The sequence below is a fragment of the Panthera tigris genome, chromosome B3 (genome assembly GCF_018350195.1).
Source record: "Panthera tigris isolate Pti1 chromosome B3, P.tigris_Pti1_mat1.1, whole genome shotgun sequence".
In the NCBI taxonomy this organism is placed as follows: domain Eukaryota; kingdom Metazoa; phylum Chordata; class Mammalia; order Carnivora; family Felidae; genus Panthera; species Panthera tigris.
In genome coordinates, this window is record NC_056665.1 from 45,547,531 (window position 1) to 45,575,439 (window position 27,909).

Here is a 27,909-nt window from a genome sequence, read left to right on the forward strand (position 1 = left end):
AAGAATGGGTTAGCATTCACTGAAGCCAAGTTCTAGTTTTTCCATTTGAGAAAGTGGCAGGAAGATCTTTCCCAAAGCCATAAGGGCAATAATTTACATGCTTCTCATAATAGCTCAAAAAGAAATAAATACACATAGGATACCTGAAGAAAAATTAATAGCTTTATTTTTCCTCAATATACATTTAGAAAATAGGTCTAAGAAAAGTTTTCATGAAATAGACCAGACGACTATGTACAAAGTGAAGAGTTCCAAATCAGCAAGTCAAAGCACCCAAATGAAGCACTCTTCCCTGAGGGCCACGGCAGCCTAGGACCGTCCCATCAGAGGGGACGCAAGCTCTTGGATGGCTTTTGAGTTCAGCTGAGGAATCGTGCTGATCTTCAGGAGTTTGCTGCTTGCATACTTATTCTTGATGGCCTGCAGAAGTCATCTGTGATTAAGCACGCATCAGGACCCCCTACCTTATACCATGTTCCTAGTCTAATTCACAAGTATTTAAGGGCCAGACCCACAATCTCCAACTAGTGCGATGATGCTGAATCACTGAAGCCAGCTAGAGCTCTGAGGTCATAATGTGTTGCACCCGACAATTTCCTTCCATGCCTAGCAATGGATAAAGCCCAGCTGGTAGCACAGGTGATGGAGGAATAAATGGTGTCAAGGTCCAAGGAGCAGGCTCTCTCTCCTATGTTGCCAGAGGGTTGGGAGGTAGGAGCTGTGTTTATCATACCTAAGCACCATCACGACAGAACAGGTCTGCCAGGACCGGCAGCAACAACTGGCAATAAAAGCAAGTGGCAACCAGTGCTTAGAGGGTCCCAGACAACAATACCCTAAGGACTGAAAACATGTCACACTTCCATGGTGTGCTAAATCATACAGAAACTACATGCAAGGAACCGGGGGTGAGGACGCTTGGCACAAATGCCTTGCTCTTTGTCACCACACCTGTGGTGATACTCGGCATCACACAAGCACAGGACAGCACCCAATCTCCTCTGACTCCTCCTCTCAGGTGGGCCCCACAGAGACAGATACCAGACCCCGAGGAGGCTTTCTGAATGGGCTTCTTGCCCCTCCCTCTTCACCATGATTTGGTCACTGTCCCAAAAGATCCTGGACAAAGGCCCTGAGTGATCCCACCCCAAAACCCGAGTCTTCACAGAGCCCTTTGACGTGGGCCCTTGCTGTTCCAGATGACATGGGGAGCGCCTTCCCTGATGCTGAGTGCTCCGCCCAGGATGCTGGGACAAGGTGGGGAGACACACTGAATGGCCATCTGGCTGACTACCTGGGGCCTGGACCTGGTTAGCCTAGCTACTTAGTTTTGAAGAAAGTCTGCTTTTCGGATACGTCAGTACGCTCCATCCATCCCCTGCTGGACTAGAAAAGAGTTCGTGCTAAAATAGACTCTCACATATGCCAATATTACGTTTACATGAAAACGCAAACGCACATACGTACACATACTCTCATTCACAAAACCCATAATCTAATGCTTTCCACGGTTGGGGGAGGAGTACTTACGATGAATTTCGTTAAGTTTTCGTTAACTTTCACGACATTTTTGGCCATGTGCTGCATGACTTCCAATACTTCATTCTCTGTATATCCAGTGTAATACTGCTGTTTTAAGTTCTGGAACACAATGAAGAGAGAAGGCGCAAGATAAAGCCTCCGCTTCTTTAGAAGAGCACATCTTATACATGCTAACATCACTTATCACTTGCATAAAAGCTATACAATGATATTCTTACTTTTGTAAAATTCAGTAACAGCCCTAAACACTACCATTGTACCAGCAAAGCAGCCAGTAAATGCAGATGACTCTGGCTCTGAGCAAGACTAAATTAAGACACTGTGCAACTTCAGCTAAATCAAGTGACAAAGTTCCCATAATTATTATTTTTTTTAAAAAGGTTGCAGGGGTATGTAGGGTACTCCAAGTAACAAAGCTTTCATGCTTCTATCACCACACCGGGGTGGGAGTGGGGGGATGGAAAGTGGGGCAGAGTAAAAATAAAACCCAGCAAAGGAAAGCCCCTTTCAGAGTAATGGCAGAGACCTGGGACAAGCACATCTCACACATACCACCACCGCCCCCCCCTGCCCCAATCAAAGCCCTACTGGACAGTGGCTGGTGGGGAGCTGGACAGAGCTGATACCCATATTGTTAGGGAAAGAGGTTCATTATTAAGAATAAATTAGGCCATGGGCAGCAATCTATTCTACAAAATCCAGGAGAACTAAAGACTGCCCGGGATTCTCTCGTTGGGCACTGTGTAGTTAAGCACTGGAGAACAGAGAGCAGAGAAGCCTCTAGGGGTAGAGGCTTTGTGACCTAGCCTCCTGGAGAACAAAGGTCAAGCAAAAGGACAGTTGTTGATTGGCAGTAAGATCTATCATGTGTGAAGATAGGTAACCTAACTTTATTTCAGTTCTGTGATAAAATTCTAAAAGCCAAAGTACATCTGTCTCATATGCACAATCTAATTGGGAAGATAAATCATAATTTAATCTTTTTCTTTCTTACTTTTTTTTTTTTTTTTAAGAGAGAGAGAGGGAGTGCACGTGAGCAGGGGAGAGGGGCAGAGAGAGAGAATCTTAAGCAGGCTCCACTCTCGGCGGTAGAACCTGACACAGGGCTCAATCCCACAATCCTGGAATCATGACCTGAGCTGAAATCAAGAGTCAGATGCTCAACTAACTGGGCCATCCAGGCGCCCCAGTCACAATTTAATCTTATTCCTAAAGTATTTTTTTTATTAATTTAAAGTAGGCTCCTGCCCAATGTGGGGCTTGAATCCACAACTCTGAGATCAAGAGTCTCATGCTGTACCCACTGAGGCTGCCATGTGCCCCAATCCTAAAATGATTTAAAGAAAAAAAGAACAAAGCAAGATTAATTCTGAAATAACACACAACCACCGGCATTTTCAAATCAATTCCCAGAAAACGAGGAGACCTAGAGCTAGTAGGTTCAGAGCCCAAAGAAGACATGTCCCAGAGGAAAGTAATTTAGCTAAAATGAGCCACTGGTACCAGGACCCTGTATCATCCATGTACCAGCAGCCTTGTTCCCTCAAGTTTTTTATTTCAAAAAATTTCAAATTATTTCAGAAAAAATGAGATAACATAATGAACATCTGTACATCTTTTGTGCAGATTCAGATTCCTATTAACATTTCGCCACTTTCTCGTTTTCTCTCTCATGGTGTCTGCAGCTAACTCAGTTGCAAATGGTTTAGCAGGAATTGTGTATGTATGTATTCACACACAATTTTTGAACTATTTGACAATGAGTTGCAGACACCATTACACATCACTTCTAAATGCTTCAGAAACATCCCCTAAATAGTATTTTCCTGTCTAGACACAAAGCTTTACACATAAAAAAATCAACATTTCCACAGTATCATCTAGAATACAGTCTATATTCAAATTTCTCCAACTGTTCCAAAAACATCTTTCATGGATTTGTCTTTTTAGATCCAGGTCCAATTAAGGTACATGCAGTATATCTGATCTTTGGGGGGTTTTTTACTTAAAACAACTCCTATTTTCTTGGCTTTAAATGACAACTTGAAGAGTCCAGGCCAGTTACTTTTAGAACATCCCACATTTAAATCTGAGTGTTTCCTGATGACTGGATTCGTGTCAAACATCTGGGGCATGCATTTCATGGAGATGATAATGCATTACTTCTTATTGCACCAGAACATAGGTCAAGTCAGGTGCTCCTACCACTGGTGATGCCAAGCTTGATCACCAGGTTAAGGTGGTAATTTGCAGACTCCCTATCATAAAGGTACAGCTTTCTTCAGCATTATTACATACCTCTGAGGTGATATTTTGAAACCATGTGAATCTTGTCCTCCAGAATTACCTCACCTAATGATATGAGCATCAGTCGATCCTCACTTGAATCAGTTTTTACATTAGGGGTTAAAATTTATTTATTTTTTTTAATATGTATTTTGAGAGAGCGTGTGTGTGCACGAGCAGGCAAGGGGGGAGAGAGAGATTCCTAAGCAGGCTCCGTGCTGTCAGTGCAGAGCCCGATACAGGGGCTCATCTCAAGCACTGTGGGATCACAACCTGAGTCAAAACCAAGGGTCAGAGGCTTCATCAACTGAGCCACCCAGGCGCCCCTAAAATTTGATTTCTAACTCTACCATTCTTTCTGCTTTAGTTAGCTGGTATCCTGATTAAAAAGTAATAATAATAAAGAGCCCCTCTTCCATTCTTTCTTTTGTATCATTATAAATGCATGGATTTTTAAAAATGTGTTACAATCAGGGTGCCTGGTGGCTCAATTGGTTAAGTGTCTGACTTCAGCTCAGGTCATATCATAGTTTATGAGTTTGAGCCCTGTTATTAGGCTCTCTGTTGTCAGCACAGAGCCTGCCTCATCCTCCATCTCTCTCTCTCAACAAATAAACATTTTTTAAAAATGCATTACAATCTATTACTGTCACTATTCTTTTTTTTTTTTTTTTTTTTTTTTTTTTACATTTATTCATTTCTGAGAGACAGAGAGAGACAGAGCACAAGTGGGGGAGGGGCAGAGAGAGAGGGAGACACAGAATCCAAAGCAGGCTCCAGGCTCTGAGCTGTCAGCACAGAGCCCGACGCAGGCCTCGAACTCACAAACTGCAAGATCATGACCTGAACCGAAGTCAGATGCTTAACTGACTGAGCCACCCAGGCGCCCCTGTCACTATTCTTTACAATGCTCAGATTGAGTCAGCAAGAGCCCTTTCAAGCCAGTTCCTATGTCCTTTTCACATGACCCCCACTGATCCTTGAGAATTTGCTTGGTGTCTATTACAAACTGATCTAGGCTCACCTTATACTTCTTCTCCCCCAACCCTGAAAGCAGCTATCTCTCAAAGGTAGCCTAGTTCCTAGTGGGTAATGGTACTTAGTATCCATTATGTGGGCACTAGGTATGATCATTGCTACTGGGTTATCACTGTTTCCGGGCCCTCTCATGATTAATTTACCGATATTTCCAAAATAGATTTAACGCCATAGGGGTTTTCCTTTGTTTTTAATTGTTAATATTATCCCTCTTCTTATTGTGAAAATTTTAGTCCTTAATAACATTGAATGTTTGTTTTACCCTAATATTCCTAAATAGTTTCACAATTATAATAACAGATTACTACTAACAATACATCTCCCAAGTAAACTTTAAGTATGTTACCTCTTTTAGTCCTTTGTTTTATCTAACCAGATAAAGTAATTCTTCCCTCAGTGTTCTATTACCAGTTTGATATATGGTGACATTGTTGTTTCTGTTTAATTCCAGTTAGGGTTTGCATAAACACTCATATTGTTCAGAAATCAAAAAAGTTACATTATATTGTATATAGCTGATAAAAAATTACAACCACAAGTCTTGCTCCCATCCCCAGCCTTCTACCCTGTTCCCACCCAACCCCACAGGTATCATTTCCATTAGTTTCTGGTCTATTCTTCCTGTTTTTTTGTTTGTTTTTTTTTTTTAATTAGGAAATACCTAAGCACACATACGTACTGTCTCTCTCTCTCTTATTCCCCTTCTTTCTTACATAAAATGTGTGGAGGGACAGCCCTGCCATGGTGTCCTGGCAAGCTTGCAGGCAGCCACATAGGGCCAGGCAAAGGCCTGAAGCCCAGCTGATGTGTCTTGGCAGAATGCTTGGTGATCCTCCTGGAATGTGAGGGGAGGGAGGCTGGGAAGAGCAGCTCCCACCCTCCTCCATATCTCCCCTGAGAGGCTATCTTGAGACCGTTTCTTAACACCTGGGCTCTGAGGAGGCTTTTGTTCTGCTGCTCTTGGGGCACAACTACAGATGATAAAACTGCTTAGTACCAGTCTAGAGTTGGCTCCTTCGCAAAAGGGTATCCCACGACTCCCACTGCAGTCACCTGGCCCCTTTCGTTTTGGTTCTTGTCCGTTTTGGTGCATGAGATAAGGACCACAGTTGCTGGCAGCTTTGGCTACTTGTATAAACCTAAAAGTGGCTCCTTTTTACCTTTACTGGCTCAATCAGTTGGGCCTTGGCCCTGCTTTTGTCTTAGATGCTTGACGCCTTGCTGGTTTCATTTAACCAAAGATCCCAGAAACCTTAGCATACCAGTTGTAGGCAGCCGTGCGCAGCCTTCACAACTGTATAGTTAGCACCTGGGTGCCATGGTGTGCTTACCTAGTCTACGTCTGAAGCATTCCAAGCAGCTTTCTTTTAGGCTTCTGGATTTTAACAATTGCTTTAACAACACTGTGGTGAAAATGGTAAGACCTTTCATATCCAGAGGGTCTAAAATTTCTTCTTAACGCAACACTCACCCATTTTCCTTGGCCTATAACTTTCTGGGACAGGCAGGATGCAGCCGCTGCCACCTTCGAAGGGTGATAATGTACCATGTCATAGTCAATGAGAGTCAGCTCCATCAGGTATTTGGCTAAAGTATGCTGTTCCACATCGACCTAGGATTGAATAGCCCACAGCAGTAAGAAGCACAGCTATTATCACTGTCTTGCAAAATCACAGGTGAAGGCCTAGGAGCTGAAATCCACTCAATTCACCCGTCCTTCCCAGCAAGTGCCCTATTCCACAGAATATTAAAAACACAGAGCATGAGGTCTTTTAAGAATTGAGGAGATAAAACATTAGGACTTAATGAGAACATGTTTTCCATAAATTTTTAAGTTTTCCTTTAATTGGATCAATGTTTCTAGCATAAGACAACAGGGGGAAAATAAAGTCTCATATGGAATCGGAGGCACTTACCTCCCCAGCTTTTGAGGCCCGCCTTAAGAAGTGCAGTGGCAAAGGTCGACCCAACTCAAATTTCAGCTCTTTCAAAATCAATGTTTCCATTTCTCGGATCTGGGAGCTTGTATAAGCATTGTCTGTGATGTAAACAAAGTCTTCGATATTTGGAGAAAACATCTCTTCATATTTGGAAGCCAAGAGCAGAGCCGTAATTCCAACCAGTTGAAGCTTCTTACGGGAAACCGGTTGAACCTAATTGAAGAAGAAGGTGTCAAAAGTTATGTCCAACCAGAGGACTGGGGCACTGGGGGGAAGAAAGTGAGAGCGAATCACGTCCTGCAGAAGTACACATCGTCTCTCCTCATCCCCCTCTTACGAGCACAGGTAAACTGTGTATTAATTGCAGGTACCGTCAGGGGCTCCTGGCTGGCTCACTAGGTGGAGCATGTGACTCTTGATTTCAGGGTTGTGGGTTCAAGCCCCACATTGGGTGTAGAGATTACAGAGTATTCACTCTGTGCCAAGCACGGTGCAAAGATTTCAGTAATCATCTCACTGAATCCTCGCAAAAATCCTAGGAAGTATATGTATTTTTCTCCACATACAAAGAGATGGGCTGAGAAGAGATTCAGACACTAGCCCAAGATCACTCAGCGTCTCAGTAGGGAAGAAATAAGCCTGAGAACCAAGCTCCTGGTCTGTGCTCCAGTCTCATCATCCTGGCTTGAACATCTGGGGGAAGTCCCAACATGGCACTCCACACAGTCTGAATCAAGATAAGGTCAAGCCAAAAAGCAGGGTTAAATAATGGATACCTAGGGATGTGGAAGGGGCTATCTCAAACATTTCCTTAATCATTCATTACCAAAAGTACGCTCATTATTCAACCTGAGGTATCTTCAAAGATGCTTCAGAGTCAGGGGAAATCTCAGTCCGGGGTATGAGTGTTTCCCTTCATTTTCTTTTTCTTTTAAAGTTTTTTTTTGTTTGTTTGTTTTTTTACATTTATTTATTTTTGAGACAGAGAGAGACAGAACATGAGCAGAGAAGGGGCAGAGAGAGAGAGAGAGAGAGAGAGAGAGAAAACACAGAATCCAAAGCAGGCTCCAGGTTCTGAGCTATCAGCACAGAGCCTGACATGCGGCTCGAACTGAGGGAGCCACGAGATCATGACCTGAGCCGAAGTCGGACCCTCAACCGACTGAGCCACCCAGGCACCCCTTCTTTTTCTTTTAAACTGGGACTTCGCTTTTCTTGCTTCAACTCTCATTTTTTAAAATCTACCTAAAATCTGACTGCTTTCCTACCCCATGAGGAATGTATAATGCAAACCACTGAATCTATGGTTTCGTAGGATTTTGTGGTATCTCAGGGTCATCATTATAATAAATACAATTATTACTGTATTGTTGGGCAGAATTTGCACTTGAGTTATATCATAAATGTCAACTTTAAATACATAAATCCTTATCTGCAGTAGGGCTACTGCCTGATGGATAACACTAGTGCTTTCTATCTGGCATTTCCTCTAACTGGTTAGGGTTTTAGGACACCAGGTGATAACTATTTTGATGACCACTCCTGCCTCTCAGCTTAATTTCTTACATTCCTCTACTTTAGACCTCCATAACTCAGTATACTCCCCACACATACTCCCAATCCCCCTTTAAAAAATTCTGCCTCCTCTCCTTTCTACAGCGATTCATGCAACAGCTGGCTGGATACTGCAACATTCTCTAGCTAAATTCCTCATTTTTCAGATGAGGAAACTTAACAACAGAGAGCACCAAATTACAAAATCGATTAAGCAGACCCGGAAAACCAATATCCAAAGGCACCACAGGCTTGGGCTGACCTTCAGACCTCGTGTTGGTATGTTTCCTCTGATGAATGACTGGCAATGCAGCGTCTCCCTCCCTGGGGCCCCCAGCATTTCTCTGCAGGCTGACCTGACACAAACGCCCGGCAATGGTCAGCATCACCAGAGGTCTGACACACTTGGCTACTTTCCCTTCTGGCACATGAAGTTCCTCGGTTTCTCACAAAGTGACTTTGGGTCTTTTCTTCAAGGTACCACCCTTTGGTATTGCACAATGCAATTCCAGTGCGCACTGCTACAGTCCCTGAAGCCACACTCACCTGTAAAAATCGATCCATGATGGCGACGCACATGTACAGGGTCTCCTGCAGCAGCCTAAACTTGGAGTGGACTTGCACCAGCCAGTCCACCAGGATGGCACGCATGCGTCCGTTTATCTCCCTTCCATCTAAGAAGCGTGGATTTATGGATTGCAGAACCTGTTGACGGAATGAAAAGTTTAAAAAGCTGACCTCATTTCCTTCCCAGCTGTGTGGTGAATTCCACATTGCTTGCACAACCAATACCCAGAGGCCCACTCACCTCAAGCTGCCTTAGATACTGGTAGATATCCTTAACATAGTCGCTGCAGAGCTGAGGGTTCTCCCAGTCCTCATTATCAATATCCTCGATTTTGCAGAGCAAGGCATCAGAGAAAGCTTGGCAGAGGTTCTCTTCCTTCATGGAGATATCCTCCTCTGGGGGAGCAGGACCCTACATGGACAAATTAATGTGCAGTAGCCTTAATCATAGCCAAATACATGCAGAGGCAACTGGTTTTAAAAGTAGCATATGCATTTTTAAAATATGTGAAAGCCAAAACAAACAAATTTCAGAGTAAGAGGTGACTAACTCAAGATGTAGTAGATGAAGTTTTTAGGGATATACTCCTCTGTTTAAAGTTCTGTAATTTCACTCCGAGGGAAAACCTTAAGTCCTCACCGTGGCCTGTGGGCCTGCATGATCTGGCTTTCTCCTCTTCCTCTGCTGACCGCCTCCTATTTCCCTGCCCTTGGTTTGCTTCACTGCAGCCTCCCTCACTGCAAGTGGGCTCCCTCTTCACAGAAGCTCTTGTCCCTGTACCCCTGTGGGTAAACTTTTAGTTTAAAAGTTACCTTCTCAATTAGGTATATCCTGACCCCCCATTTTAAATCACTGTCTGCCACCTATCATCACCCCCACCACATTTCATTCCTCTTACTGTGTTTTTCCCCATAGAACCTATAACCTTCTAACAGATTATGGAGTTTACTAATATACGATGTATATTATTTTCTGTCTATGTCTGCTAGAGTGTAAGCTCTATAAGCTTACATTTATTAAACTGATTTTGGTCCCTAAGGTATCTCAAATACCTATATCATCCCTGACACATAGTAGGTGCTCACTAAATATTTATTCAATGAAAGAAACTTAGACACCTGGGTTAAGAGACTCTTAGAGCTGATAGTTCACCTCAGCTGTAGCCTCTTCTGCGAGTATAAAGATTTCCTCTCGTAAACTAATTTATTCTAAATTGAGAAACTGGCAACTAAAAAGCAGAAAAGCACATTCCAGCCTATGAATAAAATAGGAGGAGGAAGCAAAGACTGAGTAAGCACACACCCAGTATTTTCTTATGCTGACTGGGTGGCTATTAAAGTCACACAAATTAAAAATTTATAAAGTAAGTTAAAAACAAGCATTTGGTAATGAAGTATAAATAAACCATTACTTTTCAAAAGAATAAGAGGTACTTCTCAAAGTAAAACCTAACAGGACTGCTAGACTATAGAGACTGGGTATTAAAGAAATAAAATATAGAAAAAGAAGGATGTATAATAAACAAACCATTTTAATTTATATTAAAGCTCAGTGATTATAGTTTCCAGTCTTAGAGAAAGATAAAACAGTAACAGCAGCAGCAGGAAAATATAGCAGTTCAGATCACATCCTTTCCTCAAACACCAAAGTTCTTAAACTGAGGAAGGGTCAGCTGAGCAAGTTATGCAGGTATGCATGCCACTTATTCAAGAATTTAAGAACCTCAAGGGACTAGAATGAATAAGAACTACTTGGGGTACCAGGGAAAAACCTAGATAAGGTTACCAGAGAAGATGAGACCTCAAGGCAAATGAATAGGCAAAAGGTAGGCAAGCACAAAGTCCCAGAGGAAGCCAAGAAATAAAGGTAAGTCTTGGGAAGTACACGCTGATTTGGAATGGTGGGATGTAGTGCATGATGTGAGAGAAGATGGGCTGGAAAGGTGAGCAAGAACCTTGCTAGGGAGTTTAGATTTTACCCGAAGGGAAGTGAACCCACTGAAGGAATGGAGCAAGAGTGGCTAGAATCAGAGGCACCTGGCTGGCTCAGTTGGTGGAGCAACAGACTCTTGAAATTGGGGTTGGGGGTTTGAGCCCCCTGTTGGGTGTAGAGATTACTTAAAAATAAAATCTTTAAAAAAAAAAAAAAAAAAAAAAAAGGTGTTGGGGTGTTTGGGTGGCTTAGTCAGTTAAGCATCCAACTCTTGATTTTGGTCCAGGTTGTGATCACACAGTTGTGAGATCGAGCCCCACGTCAGGCCCTGTGTTGGGTATGGAGCCTGCTTAGGATTCTCTCTCTCCTTCTCCCTCTGCCCCTGCCCTGCTCACACATGCAGGCACGCTCTATCAAAAAAAAAAAAAAAAAAAAAAAAAGAGTAGCTAAAAAAGATGGGCTTTTTTTTTTTTTTTTAACGTTTATTTATTTTTGAGACAGAGAGACAGAGCATGAACGGGGGAGAGTCAGAAAGAGGGAGACACAGAATCTGAAACAGGCTCCGGATTCTGAGCTGTCAGCACAGAGCCCGACACAGGGCTCAAACTCACTGATCACGAGATCATGACCTGAGCCGAAGTCGGCCGCCCAACCGACTAAGCCACCCAGGCGCCCCCAGATGGGCATTTTAATAAGCACACACAGCTTGGTTAAGTTCAAGGATATGTTTATGTTTCAAGGACAAGGTTCATCACTCTCTCTCAGGGAAGTGCAGTCAGTACTAGAAGGCTGGTTTAAGGAGGCAGAGATTAAAGTCATGCACTGTTGGGGCGCCTGGGTGGCTTGGTCGGTTAAGCGTCTGACTTCGGCTCAGGTCATGATCTCACGGTCTGTGAGTTCAAGCCCCGCGTGGGGCTCTGTGCTGACCGCTCAGAGCCTGGAGCCTGTTTCAGATTCTGTGTCTCCCTCTCTCTCTGCCCCTCCCCTGTTCATGCTTTGTCTCTCTCTGTCTCAAAAATAAATAAACGTTTAAAAAAAAATTTTTTTTTTTTTAAATAAAGTCATGCACTGTGTGTGCTGCCTTAGCAGCCTGAAATGTTTCCCTGTGTCTATTCAGAAGTACACCTGAGTTTAGCCATATCCCAAAGCCACCAGGATAAGACATGGCTAATTGCTCTGGCCCTTAATTTAGAATTTCTTGAAAGCATTCCTTTTAGACTCCAACAAAATTTAATTATAAAATCCTGTGCAGACAGTAGCCTAAGCCCTAGGTGCCAACTATGTAATCCTACGTCCTAAAAAACTAAAAAGCTGGGGCGCCTGGGTGACTCAGTCAGTTGAGCATCCGACTTCAGCTCAGGTCATGATCTTGCAGTTCATAGCTTTAAGCCCTGTGTCAGGCTCTGTAATGACAGCTGAGAGCCTGGATCCTGCTTCAAATTCTGTGTCTCCCTCTCTCTCTGACTCTCCGCCACTCATTCTCTCTCTCTCAAAAAGAAAAAAAAAAAAAACATTAAAAAAAAGAACTAAAAAGCTAAGAAACTAGTTAACTAACCATCAGAAACTTTTGTATGACAAAAGTAGTCTGAGAATAAAAATCTTCAAATTAGATTAATGAATGAGTTCTGTCAGTTGTCAGAGACAACTGAAAAGTCATATCAAAAATAATAAAGATGTGAGATTTTGCTGAACTTGATAAGCTCCTGTAGTAGATAGTCTGAGTAAAGGCCACTGAAATTCTACTACTACTGAGGTGGGTTTGTTGACAGAAGGTATTACTATTAACATGCAAATGTGTAGGTGTTTGCATGAGTTTTGATAAAACAGACTTCCCTTATTTACTAAATTTATGATAAACAATGTCAATTAAGTACAAGAAAGGACTCCCAGAAAAACTGATGCTTCCGATTAGACAGCTCATGATTTGTAGCAGTAAGTGTGTACTTCTACACACAAAGGCACCCACAATTGCAGAAGGGCAAAATCAAGTACTGGGAATAGCTTTAGGGAATACACTGAACTGGAATTTGGAGGGTAGGGATAGTAAGAATGAACTTTTTTTCAATGCTTATTTTACATTATTTATTTTTTGATAGAGTGTGAGCACACACATGAGTGGGGGAAGGGCAGAGAGAGAGAGTCCCAAACAGGATCTGCACTGCCGATACAGAGCCCGACCTGGAGCTCCAACTCATGAGCCATGAAATCATGACCTGAGCTGAAATCAAGAGTTGGACGCTTAACTGGCACCCCCAAAATGAGCTTTTATTCTATATACCTGATGTATTTCTGTAGTCTTTTGCTGTTATGACTATGTTTCTTGTGTTATTAAAAATAAAAAGCACTTTTTTTTTTTTTAAGATTTTATTTATTGGGGCACCTGGATGGCTCAGTCGGTTGAGCGACCAACTCTTGATTTAGGCTCAGGTCATGATCCCAGGGTCGTGGGATCGAGCCCCGCATTGACCTCTGTGCTGAGCTTGGAGCCTACTTGAGATTCATTCTCTCTCTCTCTCTCTCTCTCTCTCTCTCTCTCTCTCAAATAAAATCTAAAAAAATAAATAAAAATAAAAATTTTGTTTTTAAGTAAACTCTACACCCAACATGGGGCTTGAATCTCCAACCCTGAGATCAAGACTCACACACTCCACTGACTAAGCCAGTCAGGCACCTAAAAAGGCACTCTTCTTTTTAAAAAATGTGAATAGTTGTGCTTATTTCCCTTTTATATCTTGTTTTTGTATTAAGGATAGTTAAGCCATAAAACATTCTCATAGCTGAATACTGACTATTGTAGAGGCCACTTTTATGCAACAGGCTTGAGCAATGAAACTTGATCAAGGCAAAAGGGCCCACAGTGACCACCAAGCTGAGTGCAAACAAGCAATGGAAACGGGCTCATTAAGCAACTCACCATAGGCTCTAACTGACCAATTACAACCAGGCACAGTTCCTAAGATTACCAAAAAAGGGAAAATTCCAAAAGTCCCATACTCCCTCACTCCGCCCTTTAACTGTGGCCCCTCACCACCACCTCCCCACAGACAGTCTCTCCTTTGCTGTCCTGCCCAACCGCTCCCTTGCAGTGTATTTTTTTAAATTTTTTTTTAAGTTTATTTATTTAGTTTGAGAGAGAGAGGGAGAGTGCAAGTGGGGGAGGGGCAGAGAGAGAGGGAGAGAGTGAATCCCAAGCAGGCTCCACACTGTCAGCACAGAGCCCAGTGTGGGGATTGAACTCACAAACTCTGAGATCAAGAGCCAAAATCAAGAGCTGGGCGCTTAACTGACTCAGCCACCCAGGCGCTCCTCCCTTGTGGTGTATTTAATAAACTTTCCTCTCTTTTGTTCTGCCTTGGGTGAATTCTTTCACCACCCATGCCACCAGCCCCCACCCAAATGTCCCATGTTTGATGGCACCCCCATCCAATCAGAGCGACCCACAACTACTACTGAATTTAGTGTTTACATCAAATCGTAAGTCTAAAACCTCATCTGAATTTCTAACTCTGACTCCCCAGCAGCTCTCCTCAGTGTGCATCTATCTCTGCTACACCCTGTTTTAATGTGTGCTCTGACATTCCTCCAATTGACTGGGGCTCCTTTTGGACAGAGCTGGTGGCTCATTCAACTGGTTTCCCCGGTACTCAGCAAACAATGTGGCTAGGACAAAGCCTTCTTCCTTTCACACAACTCAGTGTTTGCCAAAGCCTCTTTGGTCAGCAAAAAAATAAATAAAATAAAACAGCAACAACAAGAACACTGTTTTCTCCCAAAATTGCAGGATAATAAGCTTCTGCAAACACCTGTGAACAGCGGAAACCCTTTCAAGTTCTCAGCCAGAGCCCTTTGTGATTCAGTTGCTTCATCTTCTACGAGGAAAGAAACCTGCCCTCCAGTTTTGCAGAGGACAGTATGGATTTGGCTGGGAACATCTGCTTTCATGAGCACATGGCTTATAAATTTTCCAGGGCTCACTGCTGCTAGAACCCTGTGCTCAACTGGCATTTCCACACCTCCAGGGACTGGCTATAAAGGAGCAGCAATGACTGCAGATACAGCAGATGACAAAGTAAAAGCCAAAAGGCTGATCAGAGCCAGGCAGGCAGAGAGGCTCATCTGCCAGCATGAGGGGACTCCCCCTAAACTGTGGACTTAATCATCTCTTCTACATTACATTTCTCAGAGAAACGTCTATTTGAATTGGAAGTATTGTTCATTAATCCCTGACATCTAATAAAACGAGAAGCACATATTAGCCACAGAAGTGATATTTGTATCAACTGAGTTACAGGTCCATAATTCTTTATCTGAAACACAGTGGCCTCAATTTTGTCAGGAAGCTAGAACAAAAGGAGTCACCAAGGAAATGCAGGGTAACTCAGGAAGAGTGGAGTTGCAGAGGTCATAGGAAGAAATTTCTCCTCTGTTTTGTTCATAACATTTTTGTTTTTTTTCTTTTAATTTCCCTTCTTCTCCAACTGGAAGATTAATATGTACCTATGGTGAAAAGACTGAAAATTTTAAGCCAAATGTCATACGCAAAAATAACTGATGTGGCAAACAAAGGCAAAAGAAGAAAATTAAATTTCCTTTCAACTTACAGCACATTGACAAGTCCTTGAGATAGGCAGAGTGACCTTCGTCTGCAAACTCAGCAGCCTTGATGTTGACACTTTGCTAAGGGCAAAAGGCAATCTTAGCCCAACCTCCTAGGAACCCCTAAGTCTACTTTAACATGTAGAAATTCCTTTATCTCTACCCCCGCCCAACAAGATATATGTTGGCAATCATACACACTCCAAGTTTATGGCCCCCTGACATACATCTGAAGGGTCTCATAACTGAGCTTTTTACTAAATAGTAACGAATGACCTTTCCCTAACAGCAACTAGTCCCTCAAGGTCCTTAAAGCCATAGAGACTTACCCTATCCCTAACCCCCTCCCAACTTGCAAGCATATAATCTTTCCCCGGTCACATCCCCAGTGCAGTTCTTCCTGCCCACAGGTCCTGTGGTGGTTTAATAAAACCACCTTTTTGCACCAAAAATGTCTCAAAAATTCTTTCTTGGGCTCCTAACCCCATTTTTCACATCATTTGGCGTCCAACATGGGACTGAGCCTTCTCATCTGGACTCTGAGCCTCAAAACCAACTTGGTATTTTCTCTTTTCCTTTACTTTCATTTCAGGGGCTTTTCAAAGAGCATAGTCTTATTGGAACACTTTCAAGTCAATTACTCAGGCTGCAATCCTCTAGCCCGTGGCTACTCCACAGGGAGGAGAAAGCCTGCCTTTGGCTGGAAGTTAGTACCATGGCTGGAATGGTAATAAGACCCAGAAACTTGATGCCCTCTCTTTATTTCTGTCCTTATGCAAAGCTGCCTGTCTTGGGCACGGGACAGCCACCCAAGCGACTAGCATGGCTGCCATCTTAAGACTCCTGTGTGAGGTTCCCTCCTCACTGGTCTCATGTGATCTTCTCCATATCTCCGTATCTCTGGTCTGGCCGCAAAATGTCCACTCAGAGCCAGCCGAAACCAGTACCCGATTGAATTAAAGACCGACTGAGGACTGTCTCCTGGAGAAGTTGGGTGTAAAGACTCCATGTGTTGGAATGTCGCTTAGACCATGATGGATTTCTTTCTTTACTGTTCTCCCAACTAACTACTTGAACTACAAAACTGGGTAATTTCCCCTTGTAAAACTTTAGTGTTTTTCATGGGTTAAAAGTGGCAGGTTCCTCAAGGCAAGTCAAACTAAAGCAGGGCCTTCACAGCATTCTTGTCAAGGCAAGGTCAACTAAAGCATGGCCTTCACGGCATGTTCTTCAAGGCACAGCCTTTTATGGCATGGCTTTCAAGGCATGGCACAGTATTGTGGTCCATATGCCAGGCACCCATTTGTAGCCTAAGAGGCAATGGGGAAGCAGAGGACACTAGCATCACTTCCACAGGGCCTTTCACAGGGCTTTTTAGGGCAGCACTGCCTTCAAGGCAAAGGAGTATGGTAATCAATAGCAATTTTCATTCCAGGGATGCCGCAGGTCACTTTGGACACGCAGAACCTTTGACATATCTTGCGTGGGATGCCACCTGGGAGTCAGGGGGAAATTTTGGTAGTGGACCCTCTTTGCTTTTCTAGGAGCATGGGAGCTTCTTCAGTCCCCAAGGATTCTCTTGGAATGCCTTTTAACCCACTGGAAACAATTCAGATTGCAAAATTTAGGAAAGGACTGATATTCTGTAACACTCCATGGCCTTAGTAGGATCTATTGGTTATATCTCTTATGCAAGAAGCAGGACAAATGGACTGAAGCCCCTTGTGTCCAGGCTTTTATGGCCCTAAATCAGGATCTGGACCTTAGGGCCTCTTGCAGAATGTGTCTAACCACCAACCAGGTTAATAAATCTCCTCTGGACATATTGGATGATGATCGTCTGAATAGGCCCATTCCTCCTCATAAACCTACACTGCTAGAGGAAACTCTAGCAATGATTCCTCATAATTAGGATACTGTTAAGGCTGGGCCTCAAACAAAGAAGGCTTCTTGATGGTTTTATTCCTTAGTCATATTTGTCCCAGGGACTACCTCTTTTGATGTCCAACTGCAAATAGAGGCTTTAACCTCAATTTTGAGGTCGAAGAAGCCTCAAAACTTACTATGTGACAGTCCCTGACAGTAATGACTCTACATCAGGTCCAGAATGTCTTAGAGACCCAAAGGCTATCAATGGATGAAGGGAGGTCAACTTACTAAACACAGACTATGTTTAGAGATACACCTGAAATAAAACTTATCACATTTTAAACCCAGATACTCTTTGCCTGAGCTGGATCATCATACTTCTGTGTTAGAACATGACTGCTCAGAGATTATTGATCTTGTTTATTCTAGCCAATCAGAGTTAAGAGATTTCCCTATTGAAAATGCAGTAGTTTCTAATGGCAGTAGTTTCACAGAAAAAAAAGATAAGAAAAGCTGGGTATGCTAAAGTCAGTCTAACTGTGGACTTTGGACTGTGGAGTCCAAAGCCCTCCAGGCAAATACACCTGCCCAAAAAGCAGAGTTAATAGCACTCATTCATGCTTTACAATTGGCAAAGGGCCTCAAAATTATTATCTTTACTGACTCTAAATAGGCCTTCCTAGTCCTACATGACCACAGAGCGATTTGGAAGAAAAGGGGATTATAATCAAGCCATCACTCTCTAATCAAACATGGCCCCCAAATTATTACTCTTCTTGAGACTGTACACCTACCTAAGGAGGTAGCTGTAATTCACCTCAAAGGACATCAAAAGGATATGACCTTAGAATCTATAGGTCATAGATTCTATGCCAACAACTTGGCAAAAGTTTTATACCAGTCTCAACTCCAATAAAGTCCATAACTCCAGGGACACCTGGATGGCTCAGCTGGTTAACTTCAGGTCAGGTCACGACCTGACAGTTCATGAGTTCAAGCCCCATGTCAGGTTCTCTGCTATCAGCACTGAGCTGTCAGATCTTCTGTCCTCCTCTCTGCCCCTCCCCTGCTCACATATGTGCTCTCTTTCTCTCTAAAAAAAAAAAAAACAAAACCTTAATTCCAGTCTATTCAGACCAAAAAACCACATAGCCCAAGAACTGAGGATATTTAAAAGAAAAAAAAAAAAATTGCACAGGACTAGCTTGTTAATAATAAGGGGAAAATCTTTATCCACCCACCCCCTGCCAAATAACCAACAGAAGGTAATATAGAGTTTATTCCAGGCTACTGATTTGAGTAAAAAGGCCACTGAGGTGACAAAAACCTTGCTAGAAGAAACTGCCCTAGTTTTGGATTCCCCTGGTCCCTACAAAGTAACAATGGACCATCTTTTTATCGCATTAATAACTGAGCAAATAGTTTGGGCCTTAAAAAATTACTATTTACATTCAGCCTGACAACCACAGTCCTGTGGAAAGATGGTCCTCCAAAATCGAATGGCCCGTGAAATCCTGCCTACTGTTCAACGAGGCCCAGAATTAGATGACTGGCTCCTAAGGGACCCAGTGGCTATGCAGCTCTAACTAGTTGCCATAGCTTCCCCCACCCAGGCTGGATATGGATAGGCCACTGTACTCTGGGTTTTTCCCGAATGCACGAATGCATTATTAAAACCTTCACCAAACCAGCCAACCTTCCAAATTTAAAACAACAGTGGACACAGGGGCACCTAGGTGGCTAAGTCAAGTAAGTGTCCAACTCCTGATTTGGGCTCAGGTCATGATCTCGCAATCTTGATCCAGTGTGGATCAAGCCCCACACTGGGCTCCACGAGGGCAGTGCAGAGTGTGCTTGGGATCCGCTCTCTCCCTCTCTCTGCCCCTCCCCCACTCGTACTCTCTCTCAAAATAAATACATAAACTTTAAAAACAACAACAACAACAGCAGACACACTGTGTGTTTCATTGGTATGACCACCTAGCATCCATCTTTGTTACCTCTTTAGGACTGGAGGATATTGTTTGACAGATGAAGTTCTTAATAAACATAGTCAAAGCCCTAAATGACACTCAAAATAGCATTTCCCTATTAAATACTGACGTAACACAGATGTGTAAAGCAGTTTTACCAAACAAGATGACATTAGATGTTTTAACTGCTGCACAAGGTGGAACTTGTGCTATTCTAAAAACAGAATACTACGTATACATTCTAAATTACCACAAAAATATTTCTGGGTTTCTAACTGACATGATCACTCAAACTGGTGCCTTAAAGGATCCCTCTCTTCCCTTTAATGATTGGTTAAACTCCTGGACTGGAGGAGGATTTTTGTCAACTATCAAAGGACTCTTATTTGGGCTTCATTTTCTTTTTGTTAATTTTAATCATGTTTTGCTGTTTTCTCCCATGTCTCTTCACCTGGTGCTGAGACTCCTTCATTACCATAACTTGAAGCTGACAGATGATCCTTTCCACTCAGAAGATCCATACATGTGGTCTCCCTTGGATTCAAAGGCCTCTGCCATATATGTGTGTGTGTGTGTGTGTGTGTGTGTGTATATATATATATCCCCAATTGACCACTGTTGACCCATAGGTAAGGACATCTCTATGCTACTCATTCAGGAGGAAGAAGTTACAGAAGACCTTCCACCCTTAGCAACCTTGAAGATTTAAGGGTCAAAATTGTTCAGGGGGAATGATGTGGGATATAAAGACAAAAGAAGAAAATTAAATTTCCTTACAACTTACAGCACATTGACAAGTCCTTGAGACAGGCAAAGTGACCTTCCTCTGGGAGCTCAGCTGCCTTAGTGTTGACACTTTGCTAAGGGCAAATGGCATTTAAGCTGATCCAGTAATGGAACTACTGGATATTTACCCAAAGAAGATGAAAAGATATGTGTACCCCTATGTTTAAAGCTTGTTTATTTATTTGTTTATTTTTGAGAGGGGGGAGGGTCAGAGAGAGAGAGACAGAGACAGAGAGAAAAATATCAAACAGGCTCTGCACATCAGTATGGAGCCCGCCTTGGGACTTGAATCCACAAACCACGAGATCATGACTGGAGCTGAAATCAAGAGTCAGTTGCTTAACCGAGACACCCAGGTGTCCCAGCACCCCTACATTCACTGCAACATTATTTACAATAGCCACATGTCCATCCATAGATGAATGAATAAAGATGTGGTGTGTACACACACACACACACACCTCTGACACACAGAGGAATATTACTCAGCCATAAAAAAAAGAATAAAACGTTGCTATTTGGAAGAACATGGATGGAACTAGAGGGTCTAATGCTAAATGAAGTAAGTCAGAGAAAGACAAATACCATGTGATTTCACTAATATGCAGATTTTAAGAAACGAAAGAGAAGCAGCTGGGTGGCTCAGTCGGTCAAGCGGCCAACTTCAGTCATGATCTCAGAGGTTCGTGGGTTTGAGCCCCACCTAGGATTCTGTGCTGACAGCTCAGAGCCTGGAGTCTGCTTCGGATTCTGTGTCTCCCTCTCTATTTGCCCCTCCACCACTCACCGTCTCTCTCGAAAATAAACATTTAAAAAAAATTAAAAAAAAAAAAAGAAAAGAAAAACAAAACAAACGAACAAAGAAAAAAGATATGGAGCATGTGACTCTTGATCTTGGACTTGTGAGTCAAGTCCCATGTTGGGTGTAGAGATTACTAAATAAGTAAGTAAATAAATAAATAAGGGAAAAACAAAAAAGAGACAAACAAAAAACAGACTTTTAAGTACAGAGAACAAACTGGTAGTTGCTAGAGGGGAAGTAGGTGGGAGATGGGTGAAACAGGTGAAGGGAATTAAGGGTACACATATCATGAGGAGCACTGACTAATGTATGGAATTGTTGAATCACTATATCGTACATATGATACTAATGTAACACTCTGTTAATTTACTTGAATATAAATAAATAAATAACTTTAACTGATCTCCTAATATTTCCCTATTATATAAGAGATATTCATTTCAGAACTAATGAAAAGTCCTCGGTGTCCCTCTAATCATTTTCTTAGGATAAATTTTAAAAACAGGTATGGAGAATAACCATTTGAAATAACACTGCCAAATTGCCTTCCTGACAGGTGGGAGGAACCACATTCAAACAGCCACCCAAATAAAATTCTGCATAATGGTCTGGAGATAAGGCTGAAAAGCTGCTTTGGGTTTAGCATTTAGGATGTCACTAGAAACCTTCAAGGAAAGGCCTATGAAAGGAAGGTCAGTCTTGAGTATTTGTGCCGAGCTTTACCTCTTGATCTGATGCTCTCTCCTGGCTTTCTAATAACAACATACTTGCAACCATCACCTGCAAGGAGAAGGCTCACAAGTCGGCCCCTCTCCTTCAGATGTTACTGGTGTATTTGTGACTGCATTTCCCGGTGGATGTTTCTGTCACCTCAACAAATCTAAAGCCAAATGAGCCGCCTTCCCCAGAACTTCCCCTCCCTTTCCTGACTTTCCCATTTTTTAAATTATTCCTTATTCTTATTCCTTCACTCCAAGCAACACAGCTAAAGAATTCCTTCTAAATACAGCACGATGTCCCTGAAAGGAGCGGGTACACCCCAACATATTCAATGTTGTTTCTTAGCACCTACAGACACTGGCATATATGGGTGAGTGCTTAGGGGTGATCTGAGCTAGTTCAAGACCCTCATCAGCTCTAGCATGGACAATTGCAATACCTCCTAATTTATGTCCCTTCCATGGCCAGTCTACACTGCTTTCATCATTTCCCACCTCCTCACAGCTTCCCTCACTGCCTAATGGGATAAAATCCAAGTTCCAAGGCTTTCAAATCCAAATGCAACCTTTTCCCCAACTTTATTTTCTGCTTACTCACACAAATCTTCTGACCCAGCTTAGATGTGCTGACTCTTTACCCACAGGACAAAATTATAGGCCTATTTCTGCTTTGGTGCCTTGATTCTTGTTGTGCTTTGTTCCCTATAAGGTGCTCTTTACTATTAGCATCTCCCTATCCTTAAAAATCCCACCTATGGGGGCGCCTGGGTGGCGCAGTCGGTTAAGCGTCCGACTTCAGCCAGGTCACGATCTCGCGGTCCGTGAGTTTGAGCCCCGCGTCAGGCTCTGGGCTGATGGCTCGGAGCCTGGAGCCTGTTTCCGATTCTGTGTCTCCCTCTCTCTCTGCCCCTCCCCCGTTCATGCTCTGTCTCTCTCTGTCCCAAAAATAAATAAATAAAAAAAAAAAAGTTGAAAAAAAAAAAAAAAAGAAAAAAAAAAATCCCACCTATGAAGTTTCCTCCAACCACTCCATCCCTTAGTGTTCTCTCCCTCCTGTACAAGCACCTTCTGAAAGATGGTACTTCCATCTACCCCAGACATTTGATGCTCAATCATCCATTGCCCAGGGGCATCTGGCATCATTCCCTGGGATTACTAATTTAATTTTAGGTACATATGCTCCTTCTGGATAAGAGAGATATCAAGGCAAGATATCTCTTTATCAGCCTTAACACTACTGGATGTGTTTATTAAGTGGTCAATACATATATTTCTCAAATATATCCAACGTGTTATTTTGAAAATTTTCAAACAATGTTATAAATGTTATTACTGTATATTATATATAGAGTAAAACCTTGGACTGCGAGTAACTTGTTCTGCAAATGTTCTGCAAGATGAGCAAACATTTCTAATAAATTTTAACTTGATAAATGAGCGATGTCTTGCAATACAAGTACTACGTGGTGCTGAACATCACATGATCACAACTGAGCCAATGGTTCTCGTCTCTCTCACTCCTTACAGGATTGTGGATGATGGTCTCCCATGCTCAGATGCTCGGTTTCAGGCTGTGGTGCTTAGCAGAAATCAGTGATTTTTCAGAATGTTGGAAGGTGCCCACAACTGGTATTGGTGTATTTTTTGTCACTTCAAAGCACTTATGGACAGTTCTTTGCTTTTCCACACAAAAGTAAGCTTAGGAATGCTTTGTTTCATTCTAGGTCAAGCTGTCTGCAGACAGAGACCCCTTCCTCTGCTGCCTTATTGCTAGTTACATTAAATACACTATATGACAAAAGTTTAATACTGTACTGCAGTCAACATCCATGCGAGAGTATAAAATGACCCCCTTGCAGGAAAATGTTCAAAAGAAATGCAGTAAGGAGATCATTACGGTATGAACGAGTATGCAAGCGGCCAAAATTGAATGATTTTATAAGAAGTCCACATCTGCATCTCCTCTGCAGAGGAGGAAGAGAAAAAGGCAGAGGAATCCCTCACTTCAGATGAGATTAGGGAGATATATAAAATGTGGGGAAACGGTGCAAAATTTTGTAATGAATAACATTAAGGTACCATCACTAAAAGGATGGATATGTTCATTTTGTACTCTGCTGTTTCAAAGGAGAGCTCTAGTTATGAATGTTCTTCAAAAGTGGCGGTGATGACAACGGTGCCTTTGCAGTCTAGCCGAAAACAAGCTATTTCATTAAGTACATGTGTAAATACAAACCGTCCCACCTTTGGAGCCAACATTTCCATCTGTACTGGTTTCACGGAAGCAGTAGGTTTCAGTTGTTTGTTGACATTTGTTTTGGCGGGTTGAACAAGTATTTTGGTGTTCTGAGTTTTCTACAAGGAAAAAGAAATGTAACAGGGCAAGAAAGTCAGTGGTGTTCCTCAGAGCTATACACAATCAGCCTAGTGTACACATGGACAGTCCTCATGGCTATTACCTTAGCTATGTGTGGAGGTCTGGTCGTAACTCTATTTCCAATTTCTTCTAAAACTGCCCGCCTCATTGTCACATGACTCTTAGCTTTAGAATTAACTCCCGTGTCTACATTCTCCAAATCAGTGGACACCTAAAAAAAGAGGGGCGAGAAAAAAAGAGTTAATGAGAAGTGAAGACAACTTACAATACTTTGCTCATGTCAGGTACCAAATGTAGAACTGATTTGGGAAAGGTGAATACGTGGATATCTACTTGTAAGAGGGAGAAACTACATTTTAGAAAGTCTAAAAATGCTGAGTGATTGATCATATCACTCTTAATTAGGCAAATCACTTACCCAGCTTATCCGTAAAATTCATTAAGAGTTTAAGGGGGGGGGGGGGCGCCTGGGTGGCTCAGTCGGTTAAGCGGCCGACTTCAGCTCAGGTCATGATCTTGCGGTCTGTGAGTTCGAGCCCCGCGTCAGGCTCTGTGCTGACAGCTCAGAGCCTGGAGCCTGTTTCGGATTCTGTGTCTCCCTCTCTCTCTGACCCTCCCCCGTTCATGCTCTGTCTCTCTCTGTCTCAAAAATAAACAAATGTTAAAAAAAAAAAAAAAAAAAAGAGTTTAAGGGGGTGCCTGGGTGGCTCAGTAGGTTAAGTGTCCCACTTTGGCTCAGGGCATGATCTCACAGTTCATGGGCTCGAGCCCTGTGTCAGGCTCTGTGCTGACAGCTCAGAGTCTGGAGCCTGCTTTGGATTCTGTGTCTCCCTCTCTCTCTGCCCCTCCACCACTCACACTCTGTCTCTCTCTCTCTCTCTCTCTCAAAAATAAATAAACATTAAAAAAAAAGTTTACAGATAAGGGATTATTTCTCACATAGCACCCACTTATTAGAGATCTCCGTATACTACCCATCTACTTAAAAACTTTAGAGAGATTAATAACAAGCACAATTAAAACACTATTTAAAAGCTTTAACAGGTCCAAGTGTTTAAAACCTAAACTAGCGTTGATTTTTATGCCATTCTACAAATAAGAAGTGCTCCTATTGACATGATCTTTAGAGATACTGCCTTTTAAAATGAGGCTGCCGTAGCAGGGACACTCTTATATTAAGAATATTTAGGGGGCATCTTGGGGGACCTGGGTGGCTCAGTCCGTTGAGCATCCGACTGTGGCTCAGGTCATGATCTCGCGGTTTGTGGGTTCAAGCCCCGTGTGTGGCTCTGTGTTGACAGCTCAGAGCCTACAGCCTGCTTCGGATTCTGTGTCTCCTTCTCTCTGCCCATCCCTCACTTGTACTCTGTCTCTGTCTCTCAAAAATAAATGTAAATAAATACATAAATAAATAAATAAATAAATAAATAAATAATAAATAAATAAATAAATAAATAAATAAATAAATAAATAAGAATATTTAGAGGGCATCTGGATGGCACAGTCCCTTAAGTGTCCAACTTTGGCTCAGGTCATGAGCTCACAATTCATGAGTTTGAGCCCCACATTGGGCTCCGTGTGTCCCCCTCTCTCTGCCCCTACCCTGCTCTCGCGTGCTCGCTCTCTCACTCTCTCTGTGCTGACAGCTCAGAACCTTGAGCCTGCTTTGGATTCTGTGTCTCCCTCTCCCTCTCTGCACCTGCCCCGCTCACACTCTGTCTCTCTCTCTCTCTCAAAAATAAACATTAGAAATAAATAAACACTTAAAAAAGAATATTTAGAAATGAAATAGTTTTCACAGGTAAGTGAATAGTGAATATTCACAGGTAAGTGAATAGTTAAGTGAATAGGTAAGTAGAATAGTTTTACTCTAAAATTCAGACAAAGTTGAAATGGTATGAAATAAAAAACCATTAGATGACCTTAACCTGCTTTAGACAGAGTATGTTTAGAAACAAAACTTGCCAGAAAAAACAATTCATACAGAAAAGTTTATTATAGAAGTGAACGTTTCATGAGAAAAAAAAACAGCATGTCTTATCCCTAAAAACTGTGAGTCCTAAATTTTTCAATCCTAAAAAAATCTCCCAACAGGCGATTTGAATGGGCCTTCCACAATGGACAGAATGGACCTACCAGAACAGAGGGGCAGAAGAAAACTCAAGCCTTCCCTGAATAGAAAGAATTTGACTATGGGGGCGCCTGGGTGGCCCAGTAGGTTAAGGATGGGACTCTTGATTTTGGCTTAGGTCATGATCCGAAGATTTGGTGGGATAGAGCCACAGAGGTCTCTGTACTGACAGCGGGGAGCCTCCTTGGGATTCTTTTTCTCTCTTTGTCTCTCTCTGCCCCTGCCCTACTTGTGCTCACATGTTCTCATGCTGTCTCTCTCTCTATCAAAATAAATAAATAAACATTTAAAAACAAAAATTTGACTATAGAAGAACTTCATGGGACAGATTAGACAAAAATTACTTGTCAGTTTAACTTACATCCACAAAAGGATAAGAATTAAGTACTGATTGCATTCATTCAATTTTTAGGATTCTCAAAAGCACACTCTTCAATTTTTTCTAGCAGTAACTGCCAATTTTAAAAAGTATTTGAAATTTTAATGCTTATGTGTAATCTAAGTTTAAATCCATATGGAGGAGAAAACTGGCAGCTTTTAACCAGCCTTATAGCCAGGAAGAGAGAACTCAGGTGTGTCAGGGCCCTCTATTTTTCAGCAAAGGAAAAACAAATCAGGTACAAGTCAAGCCCACAGGAAAACAAAACAAAACAAAACAAAAACAACAACAACAACAAAATATATATATATATCCAAATATTTATATATATATATATCCAAATATTTATATATATGTATAATAAAGTATATATAATACTATATAATATATATATATATATATATATATATATATATATATATATATCTCCAAAACACTATTAACACTTGGATTTTTGCAAAGATGAAATAAATGAATCTGGACCCTTCTGTCTGCCATATTGTTCTACATTAAATGTAAAATCTCTTTTACACTTGATTGAAGAAATTGAATTTTTGAAAGGGACAAATCTGTACGTTAGTGAACTTAGCCTGGGAGACTTCCTATGCAGAAATAAATGGGAAACTTAGAGCGAAATGTGAAAAATCCTTAACTGTTACTTGATCAAACATTCAGAACACTTTACTACCTACAGCGTTTCTTCCAGTGCTCTCCATCCCCACCACGGAGTTTGAGAACAGGGAAGGCAATTACAACAACCTTTATTTAGCTAGCACTCTAACAACAAAGAGCACTACGGGATTGCTCGCTGAGAAGTCCAGTGCTGGAAAGGCTCACTTGACAGGTGCCACCTACGAGGCGCTTTCCTACACTTTCCCCACCCTAGGGCTGGGACTGGCCAGGGCGAAAGCGGGGAACCCTGAGCGGATCCCAGGAGGGGAGAGGCCCGAAAAGAGGACAGGCCGCAGGCCTGGGCCGCGGGGAAAAAAGGTAGCCCGGCAGAACGGGAAAGCCGCGCGGCGGTTGAGAGGAAGAAGCCCTGCGTAGAAGAGAGGGGGCAGCTAGAGGCGGGTGAGGGGGCTGCTCCGCCAAAGCCGCTGGTCAGTGGGGGGGAGGTGGGGGGAGAAGGAGTCGGCTGGGGCCACTCACCGTCGGGCGTCGGAGCAGCGCCATGGGGGAAGGGACAGGCAAGAGTGCCAGCCCGACCCAGGAAGGGACGAGGACCGGAGATGGTGGACAGAAGCTTCCGCGGCGCCGTTAGCTCTGCACTCCAGCCCGCACTGCTTAGGATCTTCGCAATGTCTCCTTGTTATACGGGATTCAAATACCGCGCTGCTCGCGCCCCCATTGGGCGGCCTTACGTACGACGCGCTCTTCCTATTGGCTACGCAGGAGGCATTCCCGCAGGTGGATTGGC

The 27,909-nt window shown here is 42.6% G+C and overlaps 1 protein-coding gene across 1 annotated transcript; it reads right to left on the reverse strand.

Moving 5' to 3' along the window:
- Nucleotides 1-140: 140 nt before the first annotated feature.
- CCNB2 (cyclin B2) lies at nucleotides 141-27,821 on the reverse strand. Its single transcript, XM_007084468.3, has 9 exons — nucleotides 27,642-27,821; nucleotides 24,065-24,193; nucleotides 23,850-23,960; nucleotides 9,169-9,339; nucleotides 8,907-9,065; nucleotides 6,783-7,019; nucleotides 6,338-6,478; nucleotides 1,531-1,641; nucleotides 141-420 (listed from the first exon to the last, which is right to left on the reverse strand). The coding sequence occupies exons 1-9, from the start codon at nucleotides 27,663-27,665 to the stop codon at nucleotides 310-312; spliced, it is 1,194 nt and encodes a 397-aa protein (XP_007084530.1). The 5' UTR covers nucleotides 27,666-27,821; the 3' UTR covers nucleotides 141-309.
- Nucleotides 27,822-27,909: the final 88 nt, after the last annotated feature.

Excerpts from the sequence above, each read along its gene's own strand:
- CCNB2 (XM_007084468.3), bottom strand. The coding sequence starts at position 27,665 with ATGGCGCTGCTCCGACGCCCGACG. Across the intron at positions 24,194-27,641 it reads CGCTGCTCCGACGCCCGACG|GTGTCCACTGATTTGGAGAA; the intron begins GTGAGTGGCCCC and ends CTCTTTTTTTAG. Across the intron at positions 1,642-6,337 it reads TTATAGGCCAAGGAAAATGG|AACTTAAAACAGCAGTATTA; the intron begins GTGAGTGTTGCG and ends ATTGTGTTCCAG.